This window comes from Sceloporus occidentalis, unplaced genomic scaffold, assembly GCF_023333645.1.
Source record: "Sceloporus occidentalis isolate IW3139 unplaced genomic scaffold, rSceOcc1.0.p SCAF_40, whole genome shotgun sequence".
NCBI classification, from domain to species: domain Eukaryota; kingdom Metazoa; phylum Chordata; class Lepidosauria; order Squamata; family Phrynosomatidae; genus Sceloporus; species Sceloporus occidentalis.
The window spans coordinates 8407901-8435099 of NW_028317020.1; the positions used below are offsets into that span (position 1 = coordinate 8407901).

Here is a 27199-nt window from a genome sequence, read left to right on the forward strand (position 1 = left end):
TTGCAAACATTGGCCAACATTCTCTCATTCAATTTTTAAGGTTTCAACAAAAATCTTCCATTCTCCATGAACCATGAAAGACAGGATTAATGGGGATTTGATGCACAATAAGCTTGTGGAGGCTGCAAGAAGAAGAAAAGCTTCCATTCTGACACCAATGTCCATGCATGTCCCCTTTCAGCACCATGGCTTCTCTTTGTGAAAGCTGCCTTGCGGTCCAGGTTTCTGCATTAGCAGGTGTTCTCGTACATAAGATAAACTGAATGAAGGGGATAAGGATGTGAACCAAACAATGCTATTTGTCCCTTAAACTGTCCAGCTGTTCTTGATACTCTGTGAAAAGACGCTGGAAACGTAGATTCTGTCCAATGAGTGGTAGGAGTTCCTTCAGCAGCTCTCTCTTGCGAAAACCCTATTGAAAATAGAAAATTGTATGGATAATTAGATAACACTTTAAAAAGTGTACAACTAATCTCCATTTTAAAGTTAAGTAAGGGGTCTGAACGGACACCCTACAGCTAGTGCTGTAACTGATTGGAGGTATGTGTCACATACAGGGAAATGTGTTCTGCCAAACACATCTCTTGCATGGCATTTATCCAGGACTGGCAAAAGGGGCAAATGCATATAGGGGATTCTGCACTAAGGTGCATATGATAGCTGGAGTGTCCCTTTAAAATAAAAAAAATCTTAGAATGTCACTTACTAAGATTCTTGATTCCCATTGGCTTCCTGTAGAGTTATGGACAGGACCCAACAGCTCTTGACAAACCTCTCGCAGCCTCTGCTCAAACCCTAAGAGATGGAAGTTATGTACAAATACTCACTGATGTGCGATGTTTTTTTGTAATTTTGTTTTTTTTTTACACCGGATGTAGCTTTAGACCAAGTAGCTGCAACTACTGGCTATCCTGTTACACAAGATAATCATATATATTTTTCAACACAAGGTTCTTACCTTCATTGACTAGGTACCGTGCATAGATGAGCAGCCAGTATCGATATTCCTGGCTGGATTGCAGTATAAGGGCGGCTGCAATTTGATTCTCAAGGTAAGCCATGGTGGTCTCTTGCTGTACTTGGTGAGGCATTGTGAAGAGGCGTGCAGCTTGTCTGCCAGCGCTGCTAAGGGCAAGCAATCATCAATAAACTAAAAGTATGCATAAAAAGCCTTGCACATAATAAGTTAAACTGGTTCATATGACAGTTACTTGCTAAGGCATGAAATATATATTTGTCTGCACCTCATTCTGGAATAGAATAGCTAAAATAGGCATAATTATTTAAATGTGATGTTTTAGCATTTGCACTGTATTCCTTTCCTGTAATCAGATGCAAGTTTCATTCTACTCAAGTAAGACTTACTTGGACGTTCGTCCCTGAATGATGGAGAGGGGTCCAGAGCACATGATGCCATCCTGTGAGGACATACAGTTCATGTAATCTGCGCATTGCGCCATGGAGTCCTGCATGTCATTTATTAAGTTCCTGTGCAGAAAGAGGAAATACAATTGATCTTAAAAAAAGAGTTTAAGAGAAATATGAAAAGGCTTATAATTAATTACAATACAGAATAGTTCATAGTGTAACCCGTATGTGTACAAGGCGAATGGAAATTCCATGTACAATTTGCCTGTAATAAATTACTTGGAATATAACCTTATTGCAAGTAATATAATTTGGCTTGGGGGAGTCCTGGATTAACAAAGAGGCAAGTAATATTGCTTTTACCATGTACAGAGTGCAGGATTGAAGCAGTAGGCCTTCCCGTTGGACAGGTTGAGCACTGGTATACCCCTCTGTGTCAGTAAAGTGTGGGAAACAGTCAAGTCATTCCCTAGAAAGTAGAACAGAAGTTGCCTAATTCGATAAGCAGATGAGCACATTAATTCATTCACCTTCACAAAATACATAAAAGATTATCACCTGTGAGGATCAAGACAATAATAGTTACATTTAGCGCATTCGGCCGACTAAAACCAACGCTGCAGCTTAAAAAAAAAGGAAATGGCTACAATAATTTTGGGATAAAACAGGTTCAATTTTGATTGGGGAAATTTCATACAGTCACTTATGTATCTGGTCCAGTCTAGTACTGACCGACACTGAACGGTCAATTAATGCAGATTTTTTCAGCTCAAAAATGTAATATTCAGAAGATATTAACAAAAACCTAAACATTCAACATACAAACAAGTTACCTGATAGAATGGGCTGTAAAGACTCATTCTTAATGATTACCGTCTGGCTCTGGACATCCCTGCGGGGGTAAAAATAAGGAATGATATATCACAGCAAGGGGTCATCGGATTTTCTTATTGCACATAAATAGTTATAATACATGCAACCTACTTCTCTGTCAGTCGTGTGCTTGTTGTCACAATTTTAGTCAATTCTACTAGCTAGATTAGCCCTAGCTAATACCAGAAACATTACAAAAAGGGTTAAAACTGTCTCTCCAGTGCCGATTGCTCTGGGCATTGTGGGCAGAGGGCTGCCTACATCAGCAAGAACTAGCAAGCTTGTCAGCAAGCTTATTTGTGCCTTTACAGAAGAAAAAGTATCATGTAGCACCTTTGCCAAGCATTTTACCGTTTAAAACCACTTTTGATTACCTCTGTCCACACATGACAACAGTCACAGCTATAAACTGCAAAACACTTTATAAAACATCCAAATTAAAAACAAATGCATATCACTCACCAGACAGATAGGGCAGCAGCAGCTGTGAGAGCCATGACATAGGATCCTGTGCATTGCAGGGTGGAGATGGGTGAAGGCAGGATGATGGGTGGGAAGACTCTCCTTCCACTGCCAGAAAACATGGACAACATCCGCTTCTCACAGGCGACACATACCACATCCCTGTAGAGTGGAGCATTTAAAAAACAGGGTCTAAAAACATGCAATGTTCTTCCTCTACGCTTTAATGACCGGTATAGTCCTTGCCCACGGCGTCTAGACTAATCAGCACTTTATCACAATGAAGCAGCCACAGAAGTCAGCAGCTGAATTGGTAATTATGCATCAGTGACATATAAATAACTGCATAACATTAGCCTGTAAGGCCAAGATGGAGCTTTTTGGGCAAACCTTCAAGCGCTATGTGTTGCACAAATCTAATACACCATAGTTACAGTGAAGTATGATGGTGGCAGCAGCATCATGCTAGGTGGAAGCGTGGGCAATACAAGGAAATACTGCAAATAACCTGGCTCACTAAAAGGTGACGCTTGGTAGGAAACTCACCTATTAGCAGGACAATCATCTCAAGCATAAATCTAAAACAACGTTTTAGTGGCTTAAGGAAAAAACGATAACTGTCCTTAAGAGGTCAAATCAAAGTCTTGATCTCAATTATGGTGAAATTTGAAAGCTGCAGTTCACACACAGCTGCACACCACTCATGATCAGCTATACACCACTGATAGCACTTCAAGCCAAGTGTTATCGTTAAGATTTTATATATTTTTGTCATCCGAGTAATGTTGTTATCTGACATCACAGATTATGGGCAACCTGCATCAGTTATAACTAAAGGTTCCCTTTATCAAATGATGCAGGTTATCCATAATCTGTGATGTCAGATAACATCAGAGATTGAAAAGCCTAGTTTTGTATACTTAAAAGGTAACGAACTATTTTATTACAGATGGTAACATAGTAACATAGCAACTAATTCCCCTTTCACCAAAAGCGAGCAGGAAAGTAGCAAAGGGATGGATAATTTTACAGAGAGATACAGGAATCATCCAGGTCATGAGAACAGGGAGACTGGATGGCTGCTCCTGCCGTGGAAGTGTAACACACATACAATGTTAATTTTTTATTTGCAAGCACCATCATATAGGTTTACTATACTGGACTGTATAGATCCACTTTAATTGCTGCCGGTAACCTGAAATAAACCTGCTACAGTAGCCGCAGCAATTTAATCTGTCAGCTTCTTATTACACTAGCCACTGTGATAACCACAAGCTTTATAACACTAACGTGCTGCCTGCAGCGGCCAGGATTTGGCTCGTAAGCACAGTCTCCCATTCCTTTCCTTCCCGTAGACACTTGAGCCGGCTGAGTTTAGATCCTCCAACTGTTCTAATTTCATTTTCCACCTCAATGTATATTGAGGGGTCGGTGGTTATCTAAAGAGGTAAAATAATTTGGTTAAAAAAATAAGTAATATAAAAAAGGTACAAGCAAATTCTTTTGGGTATACGGGATTCAAAGAGCTGTAATTCCTAAACCATTTTTCCAATTTGGATGTGAATACCCTCAAATTAAAGCTGCAAGACTATACTTTAAGCTCTAGTATATTGGCACAAACTTACTTGCAAGCTGAAGGATTTCTGGGAGGCTGGAGTTGGGAGTCTGAGTACGAACGATGGTGTGGCAACACAATTTAGTTCCTTCTCTGACGCTGAGGCAGCTTGAGACTGTTACAAAATGAAATGTTAAAAAAAAATTACGCCAAGAAAAAGCCTGCACCATACATGATGCTATTACAAAACGTATTATATTACTTTAATTAGAATTTAATAATCAAATGGTCATTCACAAAAATCACTATAAGAACCAATCCCTTGTTTTTGGCGGTATAGATTGTCACTTATGTCATAAAAGCAACTCTAGGGAGTCTAACAGTGACCCCAAAGGTACTAAATCTCACACTACTTCCATGGGTATATTAATTCGTTTAGTTTTCACCAGGTGGAGAGAGTATATTTTTTAGATATCAATCTTTGCATCCATCACTGGATGAGGGGCAATTACCAAATAAATGTTGACAGCTCTACTATTAGAACATTTCCAACAAAAAATACAAGTGAATCTCTGATTCCAAACTGTATTTCACCAGAAAAAAAATGATGTAAATCAATTGAAAAATTCTCGTTGAGTAAAGTGAATATCAGTAACCTGCACTGCAAGAGAGACGGACATGAGCCGCGAGTCTTTCCGAGGTCGACCTTTCTTCCTCTTTTCTCCGAGGTCTGCGTCAGCTTCTGCTTTACGCTTGGAGACAGGTTTGGCTGCAGGGATTTTTTCCTCGCTGTCACTGCTGCTTTCTAGGAGGTCTCGGGTGGGCTTCTGGTCTTTCGCAGTGTTCTGCTCTTTTATTCTGTGAATGCCAGGAAAAATTCTCAGTGTCTTGGTAATGATTCAGGAGGCAGTGACCAATAAAGGACTGAAAGCCTCCTTACGGTATTAAAAGGTGCTGCGCTGTTTAGACAAAACATTGAGCTCTCTAAAATGGTATACATAAACAACAAAACTTTAATTTGAGTCTTTCATATGAAGTTTTTAAACAAAACAAACAAAAAAAAAAGGTATCTGGGGGTGATGATTTTAAGTACTGGGGTAATGATTCTATTGTTACTATTTGGTTAAAAAAAGGGTTTAATGCAACAGAATAGGATGCACAGAGCATTTAAATGCAAAAGTTTAAGTTCTGCATTTAAAACGTATATTAATAGACTTCTACAAACTAAGATTAGCTTTAAAATAAAGTAATCCTCGATTTAGGAATGAAATTCTACACCAAAAAGATGTCTAGCGAAACGGTAAATATTAGTTCTCAGTAAGATGTTTTTCCAGAGAAAATGGCAAAATAATCTGAAAGCGTAATTAAATGTTTAAGTAGTGACAGTAAGTAGCCTAAAGAGCACATTAAGTTGAGTATATAGGTTTGTGATTGAGACATTTGGCTTGTATATTAGTAAAACAGTGAGTGTTTTGACTCATAAATAACAATCATTACTAAAGAATCAATTGAATGCCCCTTTGTATCATACCTGTCTCCAACTGACTGGTTCAAGTGAGATATGCCTGTTGTCCCTGAGGTGGCTTTTGACCTTTCAGTGAATCTGGAGTCAAGTGCTTTCATGGGCTCAATTTTTGTGTGGGCAGAAAGACTTGGGGGTGCAGCTGGACTGACGGAGGAAGCGTTCCCGCTGAAGACAAAAGGAAGAACAGATAGAATTAAGAATTTTGTGAAAAAGGTGTTTTGGGTTCTTGTTTGGTAATGTCACATATAACCAAAACTAACAAAATATAAACCAATGATTTTAGATTTGATTTTTGTGGAGATACCACAGAACCTTTGCATCTCATCACACAGACTGTCTGGACCAAACCTATACGGCAGGATAAACCTATATTACTACATGATCTGTACGCTGCGATTACATAATATATAAACAAGCCCAAAAAGGAAGCACTTACCTGAACTCGAATTATAAGGGGTCCTGATGAAGACCAACTAGTATACATACTTACATACATACATAGACACGTGTGTGTATATATAATAAGGCCTTTTAAAGTAGTATATGGTGGATGTGCACCAATTTCTTGCTTTGTTGTTGGTGCATACTGCTCATTTTAGCAGCACCAAACAAAACTTAATATGCTTTATTAGGTATGCTTCCCTTGTTATATTTTTCTGCATATAAACATCTTTCATTAACATAATTTACGTATACTTACATATTTAGACACACCACACACCAATACGTAATACTTTTCTAAGTCTAAATGCATATTCAGGCAGGCTGTCAAACTCTCTTAGTATCTAGTCAGGGAGAACTATACACAAGAGGTGTTCAGAACTTACAGAGCTTTCAGCATCAGTCATTCATTTATTTATTTAGATCTAGAATATGGAGATTTGGAAAGGCGACTATTACACTACACATTTACCTCTCTTTGTTGGCTGTCTCGTCTGCTGGTTTTGCGTTGCCTGTAGGATCCTGACTGGTTTTGGGGGCACCTAATGAGCTGGTTGTATTGGAATCTAAGGATATAAGCTGCTGGTTGCTCTGAGAGGACAGCATAGAGCCCGCGAGGGATCCTGATATTGGAATACTGTTGAAGAATGCAGTAGAAAAGTCCCTGCAAATACAGAAAATTAGCATTATATAAGAGAACAAATGTGGCTCTAACACCTTATGAATCTAACTCACAAAACTGTATTGGAGTCCATTTTTCCCATTGACTCCAATAACATTTTCCTGCGTGCAAATGGAAGCATAGGTTGTTTAATTATAAATTAATAAAAAAGCCCCAGGACTTTTCGCCTCTGAAACCAGAAAGCGTAAGTAGCGAGTTCTACTGAGCATGTGCAAGAGGCATATTGAGACATGTCCCCTGCTTTCCTTTTCAAGCCCAGTAGTCAAAGAATACATGTGCTGATTTGCACTACAAATGCAGAATGAAATCCAATAAGCATTTAGCATTAGAAGTGCTGGAGTGGTCCTTTAAGCTCATGGGTTGTTTTCTATATAGTCTTAAGACAATGTATATCTGAAACATTTACAAATACCCAGTGTCCAGTTGGGCTATGCACAGAGGAGTGATCCTGCGCCGACCATCAGCTGTCCGGGTCTCAACTTGTTTCTTTAAAAGATTCTGCAACGCAATTAGAACATTATTAATAAACAGAAAGCTTGCACAGTCACAGTATTTGAAATATTGTCAAATATTTGAGTTGCTATGGCTATTAGCCCTAGTTAATTTCCTTTACATTACAATTATTTATATAGAGCCAGCAGTTTCCATAGCGCTGTTACACTCATTGGAAAAATTGTAAATCACACACAATCAAAAATGCATTTTACATAATTTCTATCCCTTTTCCGTTAAGAATCTAGGATGTTTTCCAATAAGATACCCGTACTTTCATTTAGACTTGTCTTTACCACCAGCGATGGGCAGAAAGTAACCGTTCTTACCTTCCTGATATCTTCCAGACTCTCACCATTTACCATGCTGGCCACTGCTGGTGCTGGAGAACAACCTCTCTGAGCAAGCACTCTCTGCTCCACATCTTGCAGCGGCTGCTGCTTCTGTTGAAATTTTAGCATCTCTGGATTCTCTATGATAGTGGTAGACAGCTGGGGTTCGGTTGTGATGGCCAGACTCTTCCCATAGGTGCTTTGATGGATATTATTCTGTTAGTGAATACAGCAGAATTAATCATACAGATGCAGAAACAGCCTTTGTGCTTCGTTTCTCGTATATTAATTGCACTTGTGGGAACTAGAAGTGCAATCCTCTCCTGGCATTCAACGAAGTCTAGGCATTTACAATCAGGACGTCACCCTTTACGGTGCAGCTTAATGGAAGTCTGACAGATGATCAGTAACATGGGTGCCATATGCTCAGGGATGGGTTAGTCCAAAATTCATCAAAAAAGGCAGAAATGCAGTGGGGCAACATAACGCGGTGATCCAGAGGTAAAAGCAAGGCTCCTCACACAGTGTGTGTGAGAAACAAGAAAAAAGGTTCCAGGCAAAGCAGTGAGGCTGTGAATGAGTGAGGGAGTATGTACGTTACGAGTGAGTGCGTGTGCGTGTGTGTATTGCAGGGAGTGTGCGTATGTGTAAGTGTGTGTTGGAGGGAGTCTATGAGAATCTTAGCGTGAGCGTGTAAGTGTGAAAGTCTGTGTGTGTAAATGTGTGATGGAAATGACCTGATGATTGCAGTGCAAGATAACCAAACTGGGGAAAGTTCCAAAGTATTCTGAATTTTCTAGGCTCAAGACACCACATACCTTCTCTTCTTCAGTCAGTGGGTCTCCAAGTTCATCCTGTGGGAAATCCAGATAAGCCACTGACCCATCCATTGAACAGACCAAAACACCCAGTCCATTGAGAGTCCTACGAACAAACAAACAAATGTTACATTCCTTGTAAGAATTCAATTTGGTGATGAATTCCTTATGAGATAGGGTAGCTAGTATCAGCACAAAGTAATATGTCAGAATAAAAGCTTCAACGGACTTGCCAGAAGTTCAACTGTGGATAAGACCCTGGGGAAGAAGTGACTGGAATTGAAGAATCTTTAAGACTTTAGTAATGTCATATACCATGTAGTTGTAAGGGCTGATTTAGGGTATGTTTGGGGTAAAGATAAAATATATAGTTGGTCAGATATCCAATAAATGCATTATTTTGCTCTATGAGAGGGTGTACAAGGAAGTAAAGCTAGCTAATTATTCAAACAACCGAAACGGCAGCTCCATGTTCTAAAATGAGTCTTTCCCAAATTGTGCTATATGTACCCCACCTAAAAGTTGCTATTAAGAATATTTGCCAAAGAGGCCAATATTACATGTAATACATTACATGGTCCAAAAGCACTGGTCAGAAATTCCTCCTCTAATAATAAGGAAAAACATGTTTTCACTATTCCTAGCCAACCTCGTTACAACATGTCATAGGAATGTCCCAATGACACATTGGAAAATAATATACCTTCACAGATTCAAGAACAATAAAACCATCACATAGTGGTAGGTAACAAAAATATCTAATCCATACTAAAGCTACTACTTACCACGAGATGTCCATAATAGATTTATCAAACAGCTCATGGATTACAACCAGGGGTCTCTTTAAGCACGTGAGCTGAGAGGGAAAAATAAGCAAGCACTCAGGAAGCACATAATACATACAAATTATTACATTACAGAGGGAAAAGAAGAGACCTCTGAGGTCCCAAAATCGTATGTGCCTCTATATCCTTTTCTAGGTTAGCACAATAAAAAGGTACCACCTTCCACTATACAGCTGCTTTAAATATTGTATTTTGTGAAAACTCATCATTGAATAAAACGGTTTATACGTATAAGTATAAAAATAGACACCACGTGCATTATATGTACTTTAATGCAGATAATAATTAGGATCTAACAAAGTGGGTTCTAACAAAGCCCCTATGTGCACAAAGGGACAGTAATCCCACTGATTTCAAGCAACCAATCGGTGGTGCGAATCCTTGGACCAAAGAGGAAGCAGGGAGCAGCTGCAGCTTCTCCTTAAGCATTTAAAAAAAAAAAAAAAAAACCTTTTAAGAAATGCATTTTAAAAGTATTCACCAAGTACTTTAACATGCATTGTCCTTTCGCATTAATCTATGCAAGATAAAATAATTCTCACCCATACAGACAGCGAGCGGTCCTTACTACCAACAGCACAGCAGCAATAAGGGCCACTGCTTTTGCTGGAACTCCCATTTTTCTGCTCCTTCTTGAAGATTTTTGGATTAAATTTCTAGAGAAAAAAAAAATACACTTAAGTATTTCATTCATAAAGGGAAGAAAACAGTTATTTGTATAAATGAATTACATTACATTAGCACTAATGCTGTTACAATAGGGTACACTGGAAGTAATAAGACAATTTAAATATCGTTAACAGAAGTTTACTCTTGTAAGCCTGGTTGAGGGAAAAGAGACAGTAGGGGAGTGCGAATGCGTTGATTGTAGCAAGGGCAATAAGAAGGACCATGTTCACCTTGCAAGGTACACATAGTAGATGGTTTCTTTGGCATACTGGTTGAGGGCATGGGGGGGGGGTTGTATGCTCCTTAGACCAGGTGGGTTTTTACTTAATGTTTGAAATTAGAATAAAAGAGAAAATGTCTGTTAAGGGCTCTGTGGGAGTCAGAATTTAATTCTGGAGTGTATATGGAGCCAATACAGAGTTATTGGTACAGTGTAAAAATGGTACATCGAAAAATGAATCTGGTTTAAAGTGAAGGCTCAAATGGAAAGAAAAAAAAAAACTAAATGGAAAACCACAGGCAAGCACGCTATTGTCTGACGGTTTGAAGTCATGTAAAATTCCCCATATTTATTTTAGGTTTGTAAAATCTGATTTCAGGGTTTTTTTGCGGCTCTGTAATAACTGCACTATTTAAAACAGGTATTCTGTGAAGGCTTTTACAGTAAGAGGAAACTGCCATTTTATTTATAAAAAAAAAACTTTCTGCATGCAAACGTATGGTACTAAACAGTCATTGTAGTTAGAATGTTTATATTTTGCAGTGCTGTCAAATTTTAATACTTCTCTTACCACAACAGTGACTGCTTTTCTGTGTCCAACAAAATCCATATTCGTTTTCCAGCCATCTCGTTCAATGATTTGGGCTGTTGGTCCCGAGTTGTTCATAGCATGAGCAGACACAAGGTAGTGGCCATCTGGTGACCAGCTAAGTCGTAAAACATGGGTGGTCCCTCCACACTGCAGGAAAAACATAGATGAGTGTTGTCACTTTCTGTCTTGTGTCCAATCAAAATACAAGATTCATAAAGTGAAATGAGACCTATAAAAGTACAGTGTAAATGCTATAGAGGATCAGAGATGCAACCTTGTATTCAGATCAAAATGTCAGATTTCCTTCAAAATTGACAACCTCATCAAAGGGCTTGGTGATACTGGTTTCTAACTGCCAATCCATAGTCCGCCAGACCTTCAGGCTACGATCATCAGCCTGAGAGGCAATGTATTTCCCAACGGGGTCCCAGGTCAGCCCCTTCACCAAGCCGGAGTGTCCCCTCAATGTAGCAATTATCTCTGTAAAATAAGTTCAACCGATGTGATGACAAACACAACTATATTGGTATACTCATATTGCTATTGACACCAACCCCACTATAACAGATCATTCAGAGGGCTGAGGCTCTCTATTTTGTTAAAATAAGTGACCGAGACATGCAGGCCCTAGTCCATCTAGCTACTTTAATAACGATATTAATAATAAATACACATACACAGTTTGCATAAATAAACAGCAGCTATAACACAAACGATACCAACTTAAAGCTTAATCAACAAAAACATTAAGATGGCACTCGGAGCACTAATTTGCCAAGAACTTTACACTGAATGGTGTGTTATAAAAATGCTTCCCTGACCATATTGTGATACCGAAACGCTGGAGGATCTTGCAGGGTGTTCTCCTCTGTTCTTGCTTTCACTTCCATTGTAATAGCATATATCTATTTCTGTGGTATGTACACATTATGAAATCATGCAGCATGTGATAATAAATGAATATTGTACTTTATATTTGGTAAATCTTTTGCGTTTATTCGTGGGCGTGCAGCTCTACATGAATTTACCAACTTAAAACGTAATACCTTTCTTCACATACCTGGAAATTTCAAGGCATTCCATATAACCACGGTGTTATCCACACTGCAGGAAGCAAGCCAGGCATCGTGGGGGGACCATGCTACATCCATCACATCTGAGACACAAAATGTGCAAAGTAGCATGTGTGGAAAATCAAACAAACACAGTAAGGGTAGTCTTATACAACCAGTAATGTGCAAGAAAGTGAACATGATGTGTTTTGTTGGTATATTTAGCTTTCATATGTTCAAAAATGGTACTAACCGCCTGAATGACTCCTAAGAATGGTGAGACATCGCCACTGCTCCACATTGGTAAGCTTACTGCTGGAACCAAAAACACTACTGGGTCCAATGTATCTGAGAGAGAGGGAAAAAAGTGAAAGTCTATCATCATTTACATTTTTATTTTATACAGACCATAATTTACCTGCCCTGCCAAATAACAACCAGGACCTCCACCAATAAATCCTTCCATTGTTCTGATCAAATTAGCTGGCATATTTATATTAAAAGGGGAAATGTCAAAAAATATGTAGTTTGCATTTTACGTTGTGTTAATAATAATAAATACATGCATTTGTTTAATGCACTAAACTATACATTTAAACCATATACATGTAAAGCTTTACATTTAAAATTAGCTTTAAATGTATGTACAAGTCATCTCTCAGATATAATAAAGTCCACATCATCTTATCAACAATGACTGAACCTTAATTTGGCCCTAGGATTTCAAACATTTTTGGAAAAGCAAGAACCAATTTAGTGCATGAATTTAAAATAAATTACAGCTAGGAACTTCTCCGCATCAAAAGATCTTACTCAAAAGGACAAAGAAGTTTCTTGCAGGCATTGGTAAGATCGCATCTATCTAGATTCCAGCCTTACAACTTAATTAAGAACTTTTTTACAGGTTTCAGAAGTGATGTTGGCACAAGCCAAGGCATATTGTGGACCGTTGTCCTCGGCTCACCCTGATCTCTTCCACACCATGATGAGCTTGTCATCCCCTCCAGATGCTAAATAAGCTCCATTGTTGGACCATCTCACGCAGTTGACGCAGGCTGAAACAGAGCGTAGCAAAGATTAATCCCACTCCAATGGGACAGCACATGGGCTGGAAACACACTGCTTGTACTGTGTCCTCTCTTCGTAATTCTAGTCTCCCATCACGGAGATGTTTCACAAAATGTTAAAGCTTCCCTCTATCTTTCACAAGAGGAATGAGCCCCCAGAGCAGCTATTTGCCTTGTCGGCTGGTACCTAAATGGTTGTCCATCTGGCACAGCATCTTTGGAACATTTTCATTCTTCTCATCTTCCTCTTTAACGACAGGTGGCATATTCCAGATGACAACTTTTCCAGAATCTTCCCCTGGAAGACAAGAGCAATAATACATTTTTACAATATTTTGTCCAAATATTCTGTACAGCTGAACAAATGGAGGTACCCAGATACAAACTGTGTGAAAGTTATTTTATTGATTAGAATATGATCTGAAATCCTTTTTAACAGAGTAAAAGCGATACTCAGTATGTTATTTTTTTAACATTTAGTGTCCATAAATTGAATAATAAATCTGGTTGCAGGTGTCCCAGTAGCTTATTAATATCACGCGTATTGTTATGCAATTTTAACACTTCTGAGCTAAAAAATAAAATAAAAAAGGGACATATCAAATCTGATAACATACCTTGGCCTCCTGTAGCAAACTTTGTGCCATCTGGGTGAATATCCACTGAAAATATAGGCTTGCCTGTGTTGAGAGAAAACAAATCAGGAACACATAATTGGTTGGAGATGAGAATGTGGAAAAATTAACAATACCATTTTGTCCATTATTTCATACTTAAGAAGAAAACGGGAGCTGGATAGACAACTGAGCCTCTCTTACATCACCTGATCTGCCTTAAGATGAGCCTGATAAAGAATGCCACACATTGGTAGAAACCATGAGCTAATATCACTTACTAATGATTATTATCTAACAAGCACAATTTATCCTTCATGCCCAAACTGTCACCTAGATTAATCAATGACCGACATACGCTTCCATCGTGAGGAATCACAAACATGGCATTACGTGTCCAGCAACACAACATTATGACGGTAACTAGTCCCTGGGGCTAATAGCAATCGGACTTGACAAATCGTGTGTTTAATTTTAAATTTGGAGAGGGACACCTCATTTTGACCCTTTCTGGACTGACATGGACCAGTCATATATTTCATATTGAACCAGTATTTTAAAATACCAAAAGTCATGACTCCATCACTTCCCCTATTCTTCCTATTAAGTCTTGCCCACCTTTGTAAACTTGCCCTTTTTTTGTACCCCTTTTAACTCATGACGCTCCTACATACCAAATTAAGCACACATGCTAATTACGGGTATTACTCATTACAAGGTTTCTGCGTACAAAGATAGCCATTTTTTGCTACGGTCTCAACTATCGTGGCCCCCAGGGGCCCCTTGACTCCGCCCGGTTCTCCCTCACCATTGTGATTAACCCAAGCGGGTTTCAGGAGCTTCATTGTCCCTTTGTTCCGGGTATGGGGGGGGGGGAAGAGGGTGTCAGCTCTGGTAGCCCATTGAGCCCCGGGGCTTTCCCCGCTCTGTTTGCAGGTTTATCCCCGCCGCGGAGCCGCCTTTCAGCGCCGCTCCATCCCGCTCCGGCAACCCACACCAAGACCGGAAACCCGCGGGATGCACAGTTCAAAACTGTCCTACCGGAAACTTGGAAATAACACCATCCGTTCCATTCTAGAGAGAAGCACAGTGCACAAGGGGTGGGTCTGTAGTAGCAGTGCTGGTGAACAATAGCCCTGGTACACTACAGTCACAGAATGCGCCACCTGTCGGCCAAACGGGCGATTAGAAGCTTTCAGGATGTATCATTTTACATCCCTAAAGTAATTGGAATCGTTTCATTGTTATGACTAAAAGGGTATGTAATTTGCCCATTGAGTGCTAACATAATCTTCTTGCAAGTGTTGTTGGATGCGTGATATTATTGGTTAGAATTTATATAATAAAGCCAGTATGTGCGCTTATATTATTCACTATGTGTAGGGAAACTAGACATACGTCTCATTCTACGGCTTTTATGTATTTGCGTGTTTCAACGTGAATGCCGTCTTTAATAAAGTGAGTGAAGCCCCTAACATCATGCGACTGCGGTTTATCTCTTCAAGATACGTCAGTAAACACACAGTTATCAATGAGATTGTGCTGCGCTGAAGCCGCAGAGAAGAAACCCGATGAGTAAGTCGGATGACATCTGAAATAACGCGCCACACTCAAGTTGCCTCCTATTGCCGTGATGTCATTATATATCTGTCCCAGGAACCCCGAGTCAGCCGCCTGGTTTCCGCACGGATTGCTTATCCGAACGCACAGGGTACTCAGCAGTGTGAATTGAGGTTAAATTACAGTCGCTGGAACCCTGGGTCTGGAAAGTGATTGCCGCTGCGAGGACATGAGCTCGACCGCCTGTAATACGCTGTTGCGCGTGTATCGGCAGAGCAGCAGGACGTGGTGAGTGGGTTTATTTACTGCGTGTTCTGTGTGATCCGGGTTTTTGAGGGAGCTTGGCGGGACGAGGTGTCAGACTGATGCTGCGGACGTTACTTCTAAATTAAAGGGCGAAGCATAGAGCAAACATGGAGGAATCATTTGCCCCGACTGGAACCACGAAAACAAACTGAAACACTGTGTCAGTTTGTAGTTTATTCTTTTGTGATTAGTGATGAAAATAAGGCCCTTTAATTGTGACGTAATTATTTCAAAATGAGCTAATAAGCACAAACAATTTATGATATAGTCAATTAATGCTGTCATTTCTGCTGTCTTCCTTACAGTACTAGTCTGTCGTCCAAATGTTCCAACAATGTTTAGGGGATTTAAAACTGAAGACTGTTGGAGAGTAAAAATTCTCATTTGGCATAAAATCCAGTGCTGTATACAGTAATTCATGTTCATTTTGACCATAAATGTTTTATTCCTTTATTTTTTGTGCCTATAAACTGCTTTTATCTTAAGACATGCAGCGAGCTGACTTCCTGCTCAAGCACCACACTGAGCTGCTGCTTTACAGCGATGCTAATGGAGCCAGTTCCTCCATAGACTTGTTATAGTGTTGCTGTCAGGGTTATTAGGACTGAGCCATTCTATTAAGCTGCACTTTAATAATGTGTGAGACAACTGGGGTAATTTCACATACAGAAAGCTTTCTCTAATGGCGCATACACTGACGGGCTGACTGATGGATTCTCTTAGTAGTAACTTATTTTCTAAATGAATCTTGGTGTGTTACAGTCCACCGTGGATATGGAAACGAGAGAGTCACTGGCAGACGTCCCTATTAACCCTTCGCTCGACTCTCCCTATGAGGTAAGAGGCGCGTCTCTTGCGTATCTGTGTTAGAGAATGTTTGCAAGTCGATTATTCAACGTTGAGCTATATTTTTTATGTCCTTTAATAAATAGGTTGTAAGTTATTTCTACTATAGCAGGGGTCATTGTGATACCAAACTCACCGAAGTGTGTAATAAACCATACACTTATCTGGTTGGATATTCTGCAGCAGCTCTAAAATTAAGCTGACCATATGGTCTAAGCAATACATTTTAACTTTTCACAGGACAGAATGAGCAAGTGTAAATGTTCATTTCCACAAATGCCATGTGAATTACATTGGTTGATAAGGTTTGTTTGGATGGGGTCAGTTGTTGGTGTTAACACCTCATCCACGTGCTTTTTCTTTCATCCCACCTCAGGGCAGAGCCTAAGAAAAAGAAAAAGGTGGATCCAAAACGAGAACAGGCAGTCAGGGAACGCATGAAGAAAAGACTTAAGAAACTGGAACGTATCCCTCCTCAGCTCATCCCCATTGAGGACTTTACAAGACCAGCAATGCTCCTAGATGAAACCCGGTATGGTGGATAAATCGAGAAGCAGTGTATTATGTAGCAAATGCAAGTCTTATTGTTTCTTTAACTCTGGCAAGAAACGTGTACTTCATGTCATCTGTCAGATTGTGGTGCAGAAAGCTTACAATGTGAGTGAATTGACATTGGTAAGCTTAGGTACTTCCACGCAACAGAGAAAGATGGAGGCTTGGTAATTATACTTGCTTCCTTTGTTCCCGTGTATCATCATTAAAAAGACGCTGGTCTGGGTTGTTGAAGGGAGTCCCAATAAAGCATTAAATGTCATTCTTCTTAAAAGTTAACTATAAATCTCTCTCTCTTCCAGAGTCCGAACCGCTCCACAAATCCCTCCAGAGGAGCAGGAGAGGAGAGCACTGCTGATGAAGACCTGGGCACTGCACAAGCAAAAAGAGCATGAAGCAGAGCTCAAGGGTGTGGAGTCTCTTGTGGAATCTCAACGGGAGGCTCTCCAGGAACTGCGCCTGGAGTCCGAGGACCTCTACAATGCAGCTGTGTTAAGTGATCCAGGACTTCTCCCGCTAGAGAGTAAGGGGCCATGCCACACTCCCCCTATCCCCCAATACAGTGCTCCTGAAGGGAAATATAATGATATCACCAAAGTATACACACAGTAAGATTATAGTGGTTAAGACTTGTTTGTATTGGTATCTGTATTTTAAAGAGTGGGGCAGAATATGCTGCAATTGTAATATGAGCCAAATGTGGATTTTAAAAAGTCAATTAAAAAATGATGGAACTTACTTTTTTTATGTATAAATACTATAATGTAGAATGCAAATAAATTCTATGTTGTAAATGCAGCAACAAAAACGTAAAGCCAAGGGGTTGTTTAGATCTGTCACTATGTAGTTGTCGTTTGAGCTCTTTCACCTATAGCTGTGGTATGCAAGGCTACTTAACTCTTTATTTTAATTATTTTTCATAATAAAACATTGTTGACACAAAGTATCAGAATTTTCACTAGTTAATGAAGCTTGAGAACATGTGTGTTATGCCAAAATGGAGCCAGTGTGTAAAAACAGAAATAAATATTCTATGACAAAAACAAGTGTTTTAATTGGGTTCCTTTTGTTCCAGGTTAATGCAGTAAGGTTAACACGTCTCAAATGTTCATGGGACACTATTTATGAATCTGTAAATAATGGCATTTAAAGATACCAGTAAAATTGTGGGTTGGTGTGGCGGAGAAAAGTTCCAAATGCCAGATATTACTTGACACAAAGTCCTTTATACAAGCGTAATGTTTAGTCCCCGAGTTTTCATTGTTTCGGCTTGTCTGTGTCCAGGGGTAAGTACCAGTCTGGAGGGGGTTTCCTTCTCAAGGTCCATACTGGAGAATGATTAAGCCTCTCCTCAAGACGGCTTTTTTCACTCTGCCGAAGAGCTTCCTGCAAAGAATAAAATGGTTGAATTTCTTGTTTGCCCATCAAGTTAGAAAGGCCTCAGTATTGCATACCGTCACCCAAATGAAATCGGCATTTTATATTTTAGTCTGACAACTAGAGACTAAACAGCTGCCCAAAGCCATTAATGATGTATCATTATTGCTAGAGCAAATTAGTATTGGCTAAAAGGTCCACTTGATTAGAATTAAAAAGCCTCCAGTATACAAAGGTACAATTTTAGACAGAAACATAGAATTTGAAGCTGTAAGAACTATTGGACTCATCTGGTCTGCCAGTATTGTTCCTGCTCAACCCTTGTTCAGTCCTTGGTCATGTCTTAGATGCATGTTTAAATTCCCTTATTGTGCTAACCTGTACCACTTTTGCTGAGAGACCGTTCCACTTATGCACCACCCTCTTGGTAAAGTAAACCCTCCTTGCATAACACTGAAGCATCTGACCCTCTAGTTTTAGATTATGCCCTCTTGTTCTAAAATCTTTCAAATAAACTTCCCTGTTGTATGTTAAACATGTGTGAATGTTTCTTTTTTTATAGGGTAAGAAAATGCTTGTAATAATGAGCCGTTCAAAAAGCTATAATGTTACAGTTTTAAATAATGTGCTATGTACAATACAGGGTGCCTGGGAACTAGCATTGTATATTGCAATAGGGCAGGTGCATATTATACACAACTATCTGCACGTCATCCTGTAACTACGGTACTATTAGGCATAGCACCAAACTCTATACCATTATACATATGATGACAAGAAGGAGATAAACAGGTGTAGTGAGATATGGTTTGATACTATATTCATTTATAGAATAATAAACTCCCTGGATACTCTTGGGTTTACATTAACAATTAAATTGCTACAATTTGAGTTAGTACTGCAAGCATATAGACTGTGTGTGTGTGTGTGTGTGTGTGTGTGTGTATATTTTATATATATATATATATATATATATACACATATATATACACACACTTGTTTTGATATAACACTTGCATTAATGCTTCAGCATTTAAACCTGGAATATACAGAGATTGATCATTTATTAGTTTCTATGCTGAATCGAGAAACATGCTTATAACTGGCGATAAAAGTTTTTTACCTTTGCCTCTTTGCTCATATTGGCTTCCCAGTCCTTGCAGTTCTTGTAGTCGAGCTTCCATTGCTGGCAGACGGGGGCTGTACCGTGGGTGTAGTAGTGATGGAATCGGTTTCTTAGGCTGATGCAGTGTTTCCATTCTGCCCAATAATCCCTGCAGTCTCTGGGAGGCTGACAATAAATAAGAAAACGGAATTATAGGCACTTTACCGACTGAGAGATGTAAAATACCGGCCGGAAGCGAGGACACATAAACAGCTTTCCCTTTACCATGTTAATGGCCTGCTTCCCGTAAAACGATTTCACATCCTGGAATTTACCGGTTTTCCACCGATTCTACACTCACCCTCCAAGTGTCCCTGGCAGCCATGCTGCTTCCTCCTGTTTCTCTCTACCCCGCCCACCATACTATGTAAACCAACCGCAAGGAGCTGTTGTAAGAAGCATAGCCAATAGACGACCGCGGCAATTTGTGAAGCGTAAATCAAAGGGGCGGGGCTTACTCAGAAACCAGAAGACCCAGCCCCCTCTCCCCATAGGCCTCGGGCTCCGAGCTGTAGTCGTGATAATGTTATCCAATCAGGAACGTGCTAGTTTATTGTACACATTAATTGGGCTCGTTGACTCTGCTTCAGCTGCGGTGCTATCACCGTGTGGGTGCCAGATTATCCTTAAATTAGATTTTGGGAACACTTGTCATGTAACTGAGAGGCAGGCAGCGATAAGATATTTGCCATAGAAACTGAAAATAAGTTTTGTTAAAGTCATGTTCTGTCATTACACCCGGAGAGGAACGAATAAAATCATAGATCTGTAAAGGCTTATTTTCCTTTTACACTGTAAGCGCAAATATTATTTTTGGTCTAATCAGCACCTTGTTTTTGTTCTAAGAATGTGAGCGGATGCCAGCGTGCTCCCTTCCGACAACAAAGATCCAACAGCGTTAGATACGGTTGGCGCAGGTCGAGAAAGCAGGCAGCGGAAAGTGATATATACGCAGTGCCATCCAGCTCCAGTGGGACATTGAATGAAGCCCAAATGGAACTTATCTAGCAAAGCTTGCATTTTAAAAATGGCAAACAAAAAGCACACCAAATGAAAACATACACAATATTAAGCATTTTATTTTACAAATGCACTGCATTATTTTCTACATGGCATCCCTGCTATGGTTTGTCAGCCTTTTTCTTATAATTCTGGGTACATTATTTGCCCTAAAATAAGTGTTCCTCCAACATTTTGTCGCTCTTTACATGCTGGAGGAGATAAATAGGAAATTCTTACTGGAAAAAAAGATTGTCTTGAGTGTTGTGGATGGTGTACGTAAGATTTTAACTGGTGGCTCCGCTAACAACCAATGAATAATTACAGAGACCATGGCCATCTGAGCCCAAAAAACCATAGAAATAACAGGCAGATGAGCAGAGTAACTCTCTCTGTCCCGTTTAAGAAGCCTCTCTAACAAAAGTACTACCGCTTATGCACACTACTTTATGTAGAGTTAGCAGGGGTATCATCATCTGCTGCTTGCATGAAGACATCAAACAAATGTGCCACAAGCTTATTATTTTATTCACTCAGTTCAAACAGTCAATTAGGGTTTTCTGCCCTTCTTTCTCAAGGACTGTCCTTCCCCAGAAAACGCGATGAAGTGACTCGCAGCATCATCCTGTAGAGAGATCATAAATATCAATATTCTCTGTGTATTTTTATCATCCATCCAAAATCTGTATACCTCATAACCCTGCTCTGATTTTTCAAGCATTTTTTCTCACCTTAAGATTTGCTGATCTACTCACGCAGTTCTCGCTTCAACAGACTATAGCTGAAAATCTATAGCTTAACCTCTTTACGCCCATACTGATGTACCGTTACGTATTAAAAATAAAAAAGTGATTGATTTTATTAAGTCTGAGAGGAACTAAATACCATCTATATGTAATCTTAATATAGGTCTCTATAAGATTTATCGAATGGACATGTTTTTTTGTTGATAGAAAGGCCTGCTGCCATTGTTCCAGTGGAAATTTTATGCCCAGGTCACTTTCCCACCGTAAGATCGGTGAATCTTTCTTATCTCTGTGAAAGCTTTGTAATAAGGTGATTGAGGTCGGGATTTGTTTCTTTTTTTTAATGTGACGTCAACCAGTGTTCTAATGCCGGGTTTTTATCAATTCCTACCCGATTAATGAGATTCTTAATCCTTAAGTATGTAAATAGTTCAGAGGTTGACCACTCGCTTTTAATCATCGGTACATAAGTAATAAGATAAGATTGTACCCTTCTGGTAGACGTCAACGATGACATCCACATCCACCAGAAGGTCACTGGATGACAAGGTCCCTGCTGGGATACCAGATTGTTCCCCTACTAGCCAACTGCACGCACGTGATCTGCAACGCAAGTCAATGGAGACTTGCTTGCTGATCACAGTGTGATCAGTACAGGGGACAACGGAGGGGAAGAGAGTAAAAAATATTATTAAAACAAATTATTACAAAATAACATCATTTGATTGAAAAGCCTTCATGGTAATATGTAATATTTGGATTGTTAATTTGTGTAAATTCATTTTCACTGCACAATTCTGGGCTGTTACTGAGTTAAAGAGTTAGAAGTACTTACTTCTTCCACTCGCTTTGCTTGTGGACGGGAGTTTCTGATAAAAGTTATTGTTCCAATCTTAAAGTCATAGTTAGGAATTCCCCTAAAAGAGAAATTATTAACAGATGAAGCCACATACGAGAATGTCAAATATAAAGGAAGTGTAAAAAACAAAAAAAACAAGTAAAATTCATTGGGATTGAAGTGGTGTCACCATGACAACATTGGCATTAAAAGATGTATGAGCCATACTGTAATGCAAAAGAAATATATGAAAAATATGAAAATTATAAAATAAAAAAAACTAAGAAAAGTGGCCCTTAGCCCTTTCACCATAATTTAAAAGAAAATCACAAACCCCTTAAGCCAATAGTACTAAAAACATGTAATATGGAGTAATACGTAAAGCATGGATGTGGCCCTCTGAAACATAAAATAGATGTATGTGGGTATGAATGTTATCAGATGTTGCTTTTTCTATTTTATTATAGATTTTTATCACTATAATTATGTTTTTATTTCTATTTTATGTTTTTCTATTTTGGTAAAAAAACCATATTTTGATCTTTTGGTCATGGAAACCACCGGGCCCAAAGGGGTTAAAAAAACTGGAAGAAGTGCTATTACGATAAGTACAAGAGTAAATTTGCTTAGGGATCCCCATCACATTGATTTAGTTAATAAGACTGATATTTAGCCAAGGAGATCATCTTTTTCCAAAAACAACATTATTGCCAAAATAGAAACACTGGCTATATAACCGTAACCATGAACAACTATAGGTATACACCAACCTCCGAATTTCGCCTGGTTTTAAAGGTGAAGGACTAGGATCAATTCCCTTCTTCTTTCCATCCAATCTATTCCCAGAACCAGTGAATGCCTGCAAGTACAGAATATTAAGATGCAAATACTTAATCGGTTTCAATATGGTTTCTGGGTTAACTGTGTAACTCTACCAAGGAGAAGGACACTTTTGGCATTCATCATCATCTAAGAATCATTGTGAAATAAAGGAAAGAAAAACATTTCCCTGGAATGTAATTTCGCTGTTTAATTCAAGCAATTATGTTAGAATCTCAGCCTTCTTTAATTTCAATGACCACTTAATATAGCAGAAATAAAGGGAGGCCTAGAGGAGGAATGCATTAGTAATTTCTGTTCCACAGTGTTCATCATGAAACTGTATTGTATTAAAGCCTTGCAATCTTACACAGTTTACTGTGGTGATCAACGGGATCACTGGGTATCTTACTGACATTTTTAAAATAGAATTTTGAATGAATATGAACAACCTGGCATTAACCACATTTTAAAACAATGCATACGTATACTGAAGACTTCAATATCTTTATCTAGAACCACCTGTCATTTATGCAGAATTACTGCTGCACAAAAAGCCCAACCGTTGTGTCACTATATTAGCTAGACTATAAGGTCCATTATATTCATCCCGGCAATGATAGCTGTTGAAGGTCAACTGCTGAAATAGCAAAAGTTTAGCATCTCCTTTTCTAGGTAAGGGGGGGGGGGGAGTAGATAGCGAAACAAAGACTGACTCACCCTGAAGCCCACATCTGCTACGTACTCACTGTGGTCTGGTTCGATGTCCTGAGGAAGAATGTATTTAATAGAATCAATTGCTCTAAAAAGGGCATCACATGCTGTGGTTGGACGCCCGCTAAGTAAGACTTTTCTGATACCACCTGCATCCATTCTACAAATTATACACAAGGCCTGCGATTTTACTGCGCTGTACCTTGCTCCAGAAGTCATGTCTATACCAACCGCTTTACATGCAATCCATGAAAAAATAGTAACTATTACGACTCAGCAATCAAATAACAGATTAAAATTAAAGGGGCATAAAATATTATATATTGTATCCAGAGCCAATTAGCAGCCCATATTGGGGGAATTAGTCTTACAGTTGGTTCATCCTGCTGTGTGTGCCTCTCTGGCTCCTTGTAACCCAATGGTGCATCAAAATCCACCTGTAATATAAAAATTTACCACATCACATAATATTGGACTTGGACTTGAAATGAAGATGTAAATGCTCACCGTGGTGTCAGCCCAAATGAAAGGGTTTAGTACCTAGTCTTATTACACTGTGATCTCTTTCAGGCTGCTTCCCCAAGATAAGAACATTTTGCCCAAGCTGATTAAAGAGTAACTATAAAGGAATAAAGGTTGTGTTTTATGCATTCCTTTATGGAAGGAAGAACATTATTTCTTGTGTTTAAATAAATACCCAATTACAAACAATGAACTATGAATATGAATCGCTAGTAAGGTTTTGTAAGACCCCCCTAAGGTCTTTACATGTTAATTATTGCCTTCTCCAAAAGTCTACTAGAAGCAGATGGATGTGGTATTAACAATCATGGGTCTGATCTTAATTTCATTAATTATTTGGAACTCGACTCTATGCATTCAGGAACAGACATTTGATACATTGCTTGTGTAGGCTGCTTTGCCATCTTCACTACTAAACCAATCTAAAAGTGTCTACAATTTCTTTCAGCTCAAGGATAACTGGGTGTCCAGCTACTGGAGTTTGCAAATTATGTTTTCCCGTTACATTTGAGTATTAAAATAAAATGGAAGTAGTGTTTTTGTTTACTTGCTGGAACTTACATTCATGTCGCACTCTATGATAGACACTGCTTTGTCAGGTTTTGTCTCCATGACTCGCAGCTCATAAATCTGTAAGCAGAGAGGTAAGGATTACAAAGCTGGCAGAAACACAGCATCGCTCCACTCAGAAACATATTTACTATATATAATCTAACACAATCCCACTTAAAAAAACAAACAAAAAAAACTTTATACCATGTAAAAAAATAAAAAAAATGATGTTTGCATTTCTTTCAAGATTTTAGGATGTTGTCCATCTAATCTGTTTTTATACTTTATATTACTCATAGTGCACCCTCTTAAAACACATTCAAGATGGTAAGTGACATACAAGGAGTCCAGTCTGTCTTCAAACATCTTGAGTATACAATTACAATGTAACCGCCATGGCCGGTCTGGTGATTTAAACTGTCCTAAGCACTTTAAGGTCAGTGGTCAATAAACAACCTATGTTCAAATTGCCTCCTATACGAAAGCAGTACTTCAGTCTTGTATAGTATGCAAATTAAAGGGCTAAATGAAACAGTATGACAGCAAACACGATATGCGCTCGTTGGCAATGTTCCTGAAATACAAGACACATAATGTGTAACCTCACATACCTTCTCATTATAGTTGATGGCAATGACATCCCCAGTTGTAAGACATGCAAAATTCCTCAAGGCATTTTCTAATCTTTTAGGGAATGTTAAGGCTGATAACATCATTGGCCTACACAATTAAATAGCAATAGCCTATCTGAGGCACAAACATTTCCCAATCATTATGTAACATACATTAAGACAGAGAACATCCTAATACAGTCCAAGTTGCAAATCACACAATAGGGAAGCTGTTGACAGGTGCCATTAGCAAGCCATCAAATCACTGACTAAGCAATTTTGCCACCGAAGCCAACACAAAAATGACATCTCCAACCACCCTTTCCTATGGAAATATTTAGACAGGATACACTGCTTTTGGGTTGGTGATATCTAGAAAGTCAGGGCTCTGCGGTTGAAATTTGGAGTAGGTGGCCACTTGTAAGTTGACACTTTCCACTTGTACCAGTCCTCCCTCTTCCAGCAGCAAGTTTTGCATCATCTGTTAGGTTAGATAAGGACACAATAAAAAAAGTGATATGTTGGGTAACATTCTGTACACTGTAATGTACTATTCCATTTTACTTAAGGAATGGAAAATCTATGTATAACACAGACCACAGTCATACATGTTGCTTAAACACATGACAGTTATTTCTTTAGCTTATTGTAGTACCAAGAGTTAGAAGATGCATTTAGTAGATCACATTAGCAATGTCCTCCCTTCCTGTGTAGGCCAATCATGAACAGATTTATAGAACATATATAATTACTACATATTTTATACAGTAATGTATTTTTTTTTATAGGGAGTGGATTATGGAATAACATTAAAAAACCCAGACCCAGATCTATAGTTGGGCAACAACTTTCTTTATAACATGTTGCAAAAATATTCAAATAAATGACTCCGTTTGATTTTAGAGCACTTTAGTGGCTTTGTCACTTATCAAGTAGTTAATAGGAGGATCCTAATGTCTCAGTGGATGGCAGATGAGATAAGTAACTTTATCCTCCAACTTACCCAGTGAGGCAGGTAACATATCCCTTCATCTGCAACAAACTCGAGAACACCACAGTGCGTCATTCTGTCTGAGTTTTTGTTGGTGAGTTTGAAAAGCATGGGATAAGTGATGTTCAATCGACCTACAAAATAAAGCTGGCTATGTCATGAAATTTAATTTAGGATAACGGACATGGATCTGCTCAAACAAAGGACTTCATAGAAAATGTTGTTATTCTATTAGAAACAGTCCCTAAACATGTTTTTCACAGTTAAATGTATTATAATCAGAACAATCTATAGCAGGGACTCCCAAATCATAGTAGACAGATGTTTGTTCTGTTACCTACTAGCATGTCTATGAATAACAGAGCATTATTCATACACATCCATCACAGGAAACATTTACATGCAACACAAAATGTGTGTATTGTTATATGTAATTGGGCTCAATCTTATCCTAAAACCACTGTAGTATCTTTAAAAAAAAAAGTTAATATGTGGTTATTTTCTGCATAAAATGTTTAATCTTCTCTTCTCAAGAAAAACAAAAGAAAGCTTCCCTTCCCCCCCCCCCCACCCCCACCCCCACGTTACAGGTCTTTGCACTTCTACGTAATATTATTAGGATACAATGAATTGTAAAGTTGGTGGCATATAGTAGGAACAATTGTGTTATAGTGATAGCACCATACAAATGAAAATCAGTTTCTCTTTCATTGTTTTAAGATAGATATAACACTTACTGAGCTGGTCCAGTGCAGATGGAGGCATTATAACTAGAAACAAAAAAAACAACAGTTAATATAGATCGATATACAGATAGATAGATATATGATTATGCTTTATATGAAAACCACAGATGCTCTACTCACTTTTTCCTCCTTTCTCCACGTCGGAGCGGTCGTTAGGCCCTGCCAGCATGGACACAGAGTAGCAGCGATACTGAGTGACGAACCGGTTCTGGAAAACCCGAGGTATCGGGTGGTCAAACATATTAAAA

At 38.9% G+C, this 27199-nt stretch overlaps 3 protein-coding genes across 4 annotated transcripts; 1 reads left to right on the forward strand and 2 right to left on the reverse strand.

Moving 5' to 3' along the window:
* Window positions 1-295: 295 nt before the first annotated feature.
* On the reverse strand, window positions 296-14452 carry LOC149290349 (protein HIRA). 2 transcript variants are annotated; one of them, XM_089489582.1, is made up of 25 exons: window positions 14416-14452; window positions 13611-13673; window positions 13181-13291; window positions 12891-12981; window positions 12180-12274; window positions 11935-12030; window positions 11194-11354; window positions 10854-11021; window positions 9936-10049; window positions 9334-9404; window positions 8549-8654; window positions 7728-7946; window positions 7319-7404; window positions 6697-6888; window positions 5805-5948; window positions 4915-5137; window positions 4329-4433; window positions 3994-4142; window positions 2704-2865; window positions 2202-2260; window positions 1732-1837; window positions 1366-1488; window positions 959-1122; window positions 707-795; window positions 296-412 (listed from the first exon to the last, which is right to left on the reverse strand). In XM_089489582.1, exons 1-25 carry the CDS (start codon window positions 14450-14452, stop codon window positions 296-298), a joined length of 3051 nt encoding a protein of 1016 aa, XP_089345708.1. The 2 variants fall into 2 exon arrangements, with proteins under 2 accessions (XP_089345708.1, XP_089345710.1); XM_089489584.1 differs by having other exon boundaries at window positions 4915-5116; window positions 5790-5948.
* Window positions 14453-15396: 944 nt separating this feature from the next.
* On the forward strand, window positions 15397-17483 carry LOC149290350 (large ribosomal subunit protein mL40-like). The gene is made up of 4 exons (XM_089489503.1): window positions 15397-15455; window positions 16236-16310; window positions 16696-16851; window positions 17174-17483. Exons 1-4 carry the CDS (start codon window positions 15397-15399, stop codon window positions 17481-17483), a joined length of 600 nt encoding a protein of 199 aa, XP_089345629.1.
* A 3479-nt stretch (window positions 17484-20962) lies between these two features.
* LOC149290351 (ubiquitin recognition factor in ER-associated degradation protein 1-like) lies at window positions 20963-27192 on the reverse strand. The gene is made up of 11 exons (XM_089489597.1): window positions 27072-27192; window positions 26943-26975; window positions 26218-26339; window positions 25565-25695; window positions 25215-25287; window positions 24613-24681; window positions 23901-23966; window positions 23536-23583; window positions 22767-22855; window positions 21994-22075; window positions 20963-21037 (listed from the first exon to the last, which is right to left on the reverse strand). Exons 1-11 carry the CDS (start codon window positions 27190-27192, stop codon window positions 20963-20965), a joined length of 909 nt encoding a protein of 302 aa, XP_089345723.1.
* Between the last annotated feature and the right edge of the window lie 7 nt (window positions 27193-27199).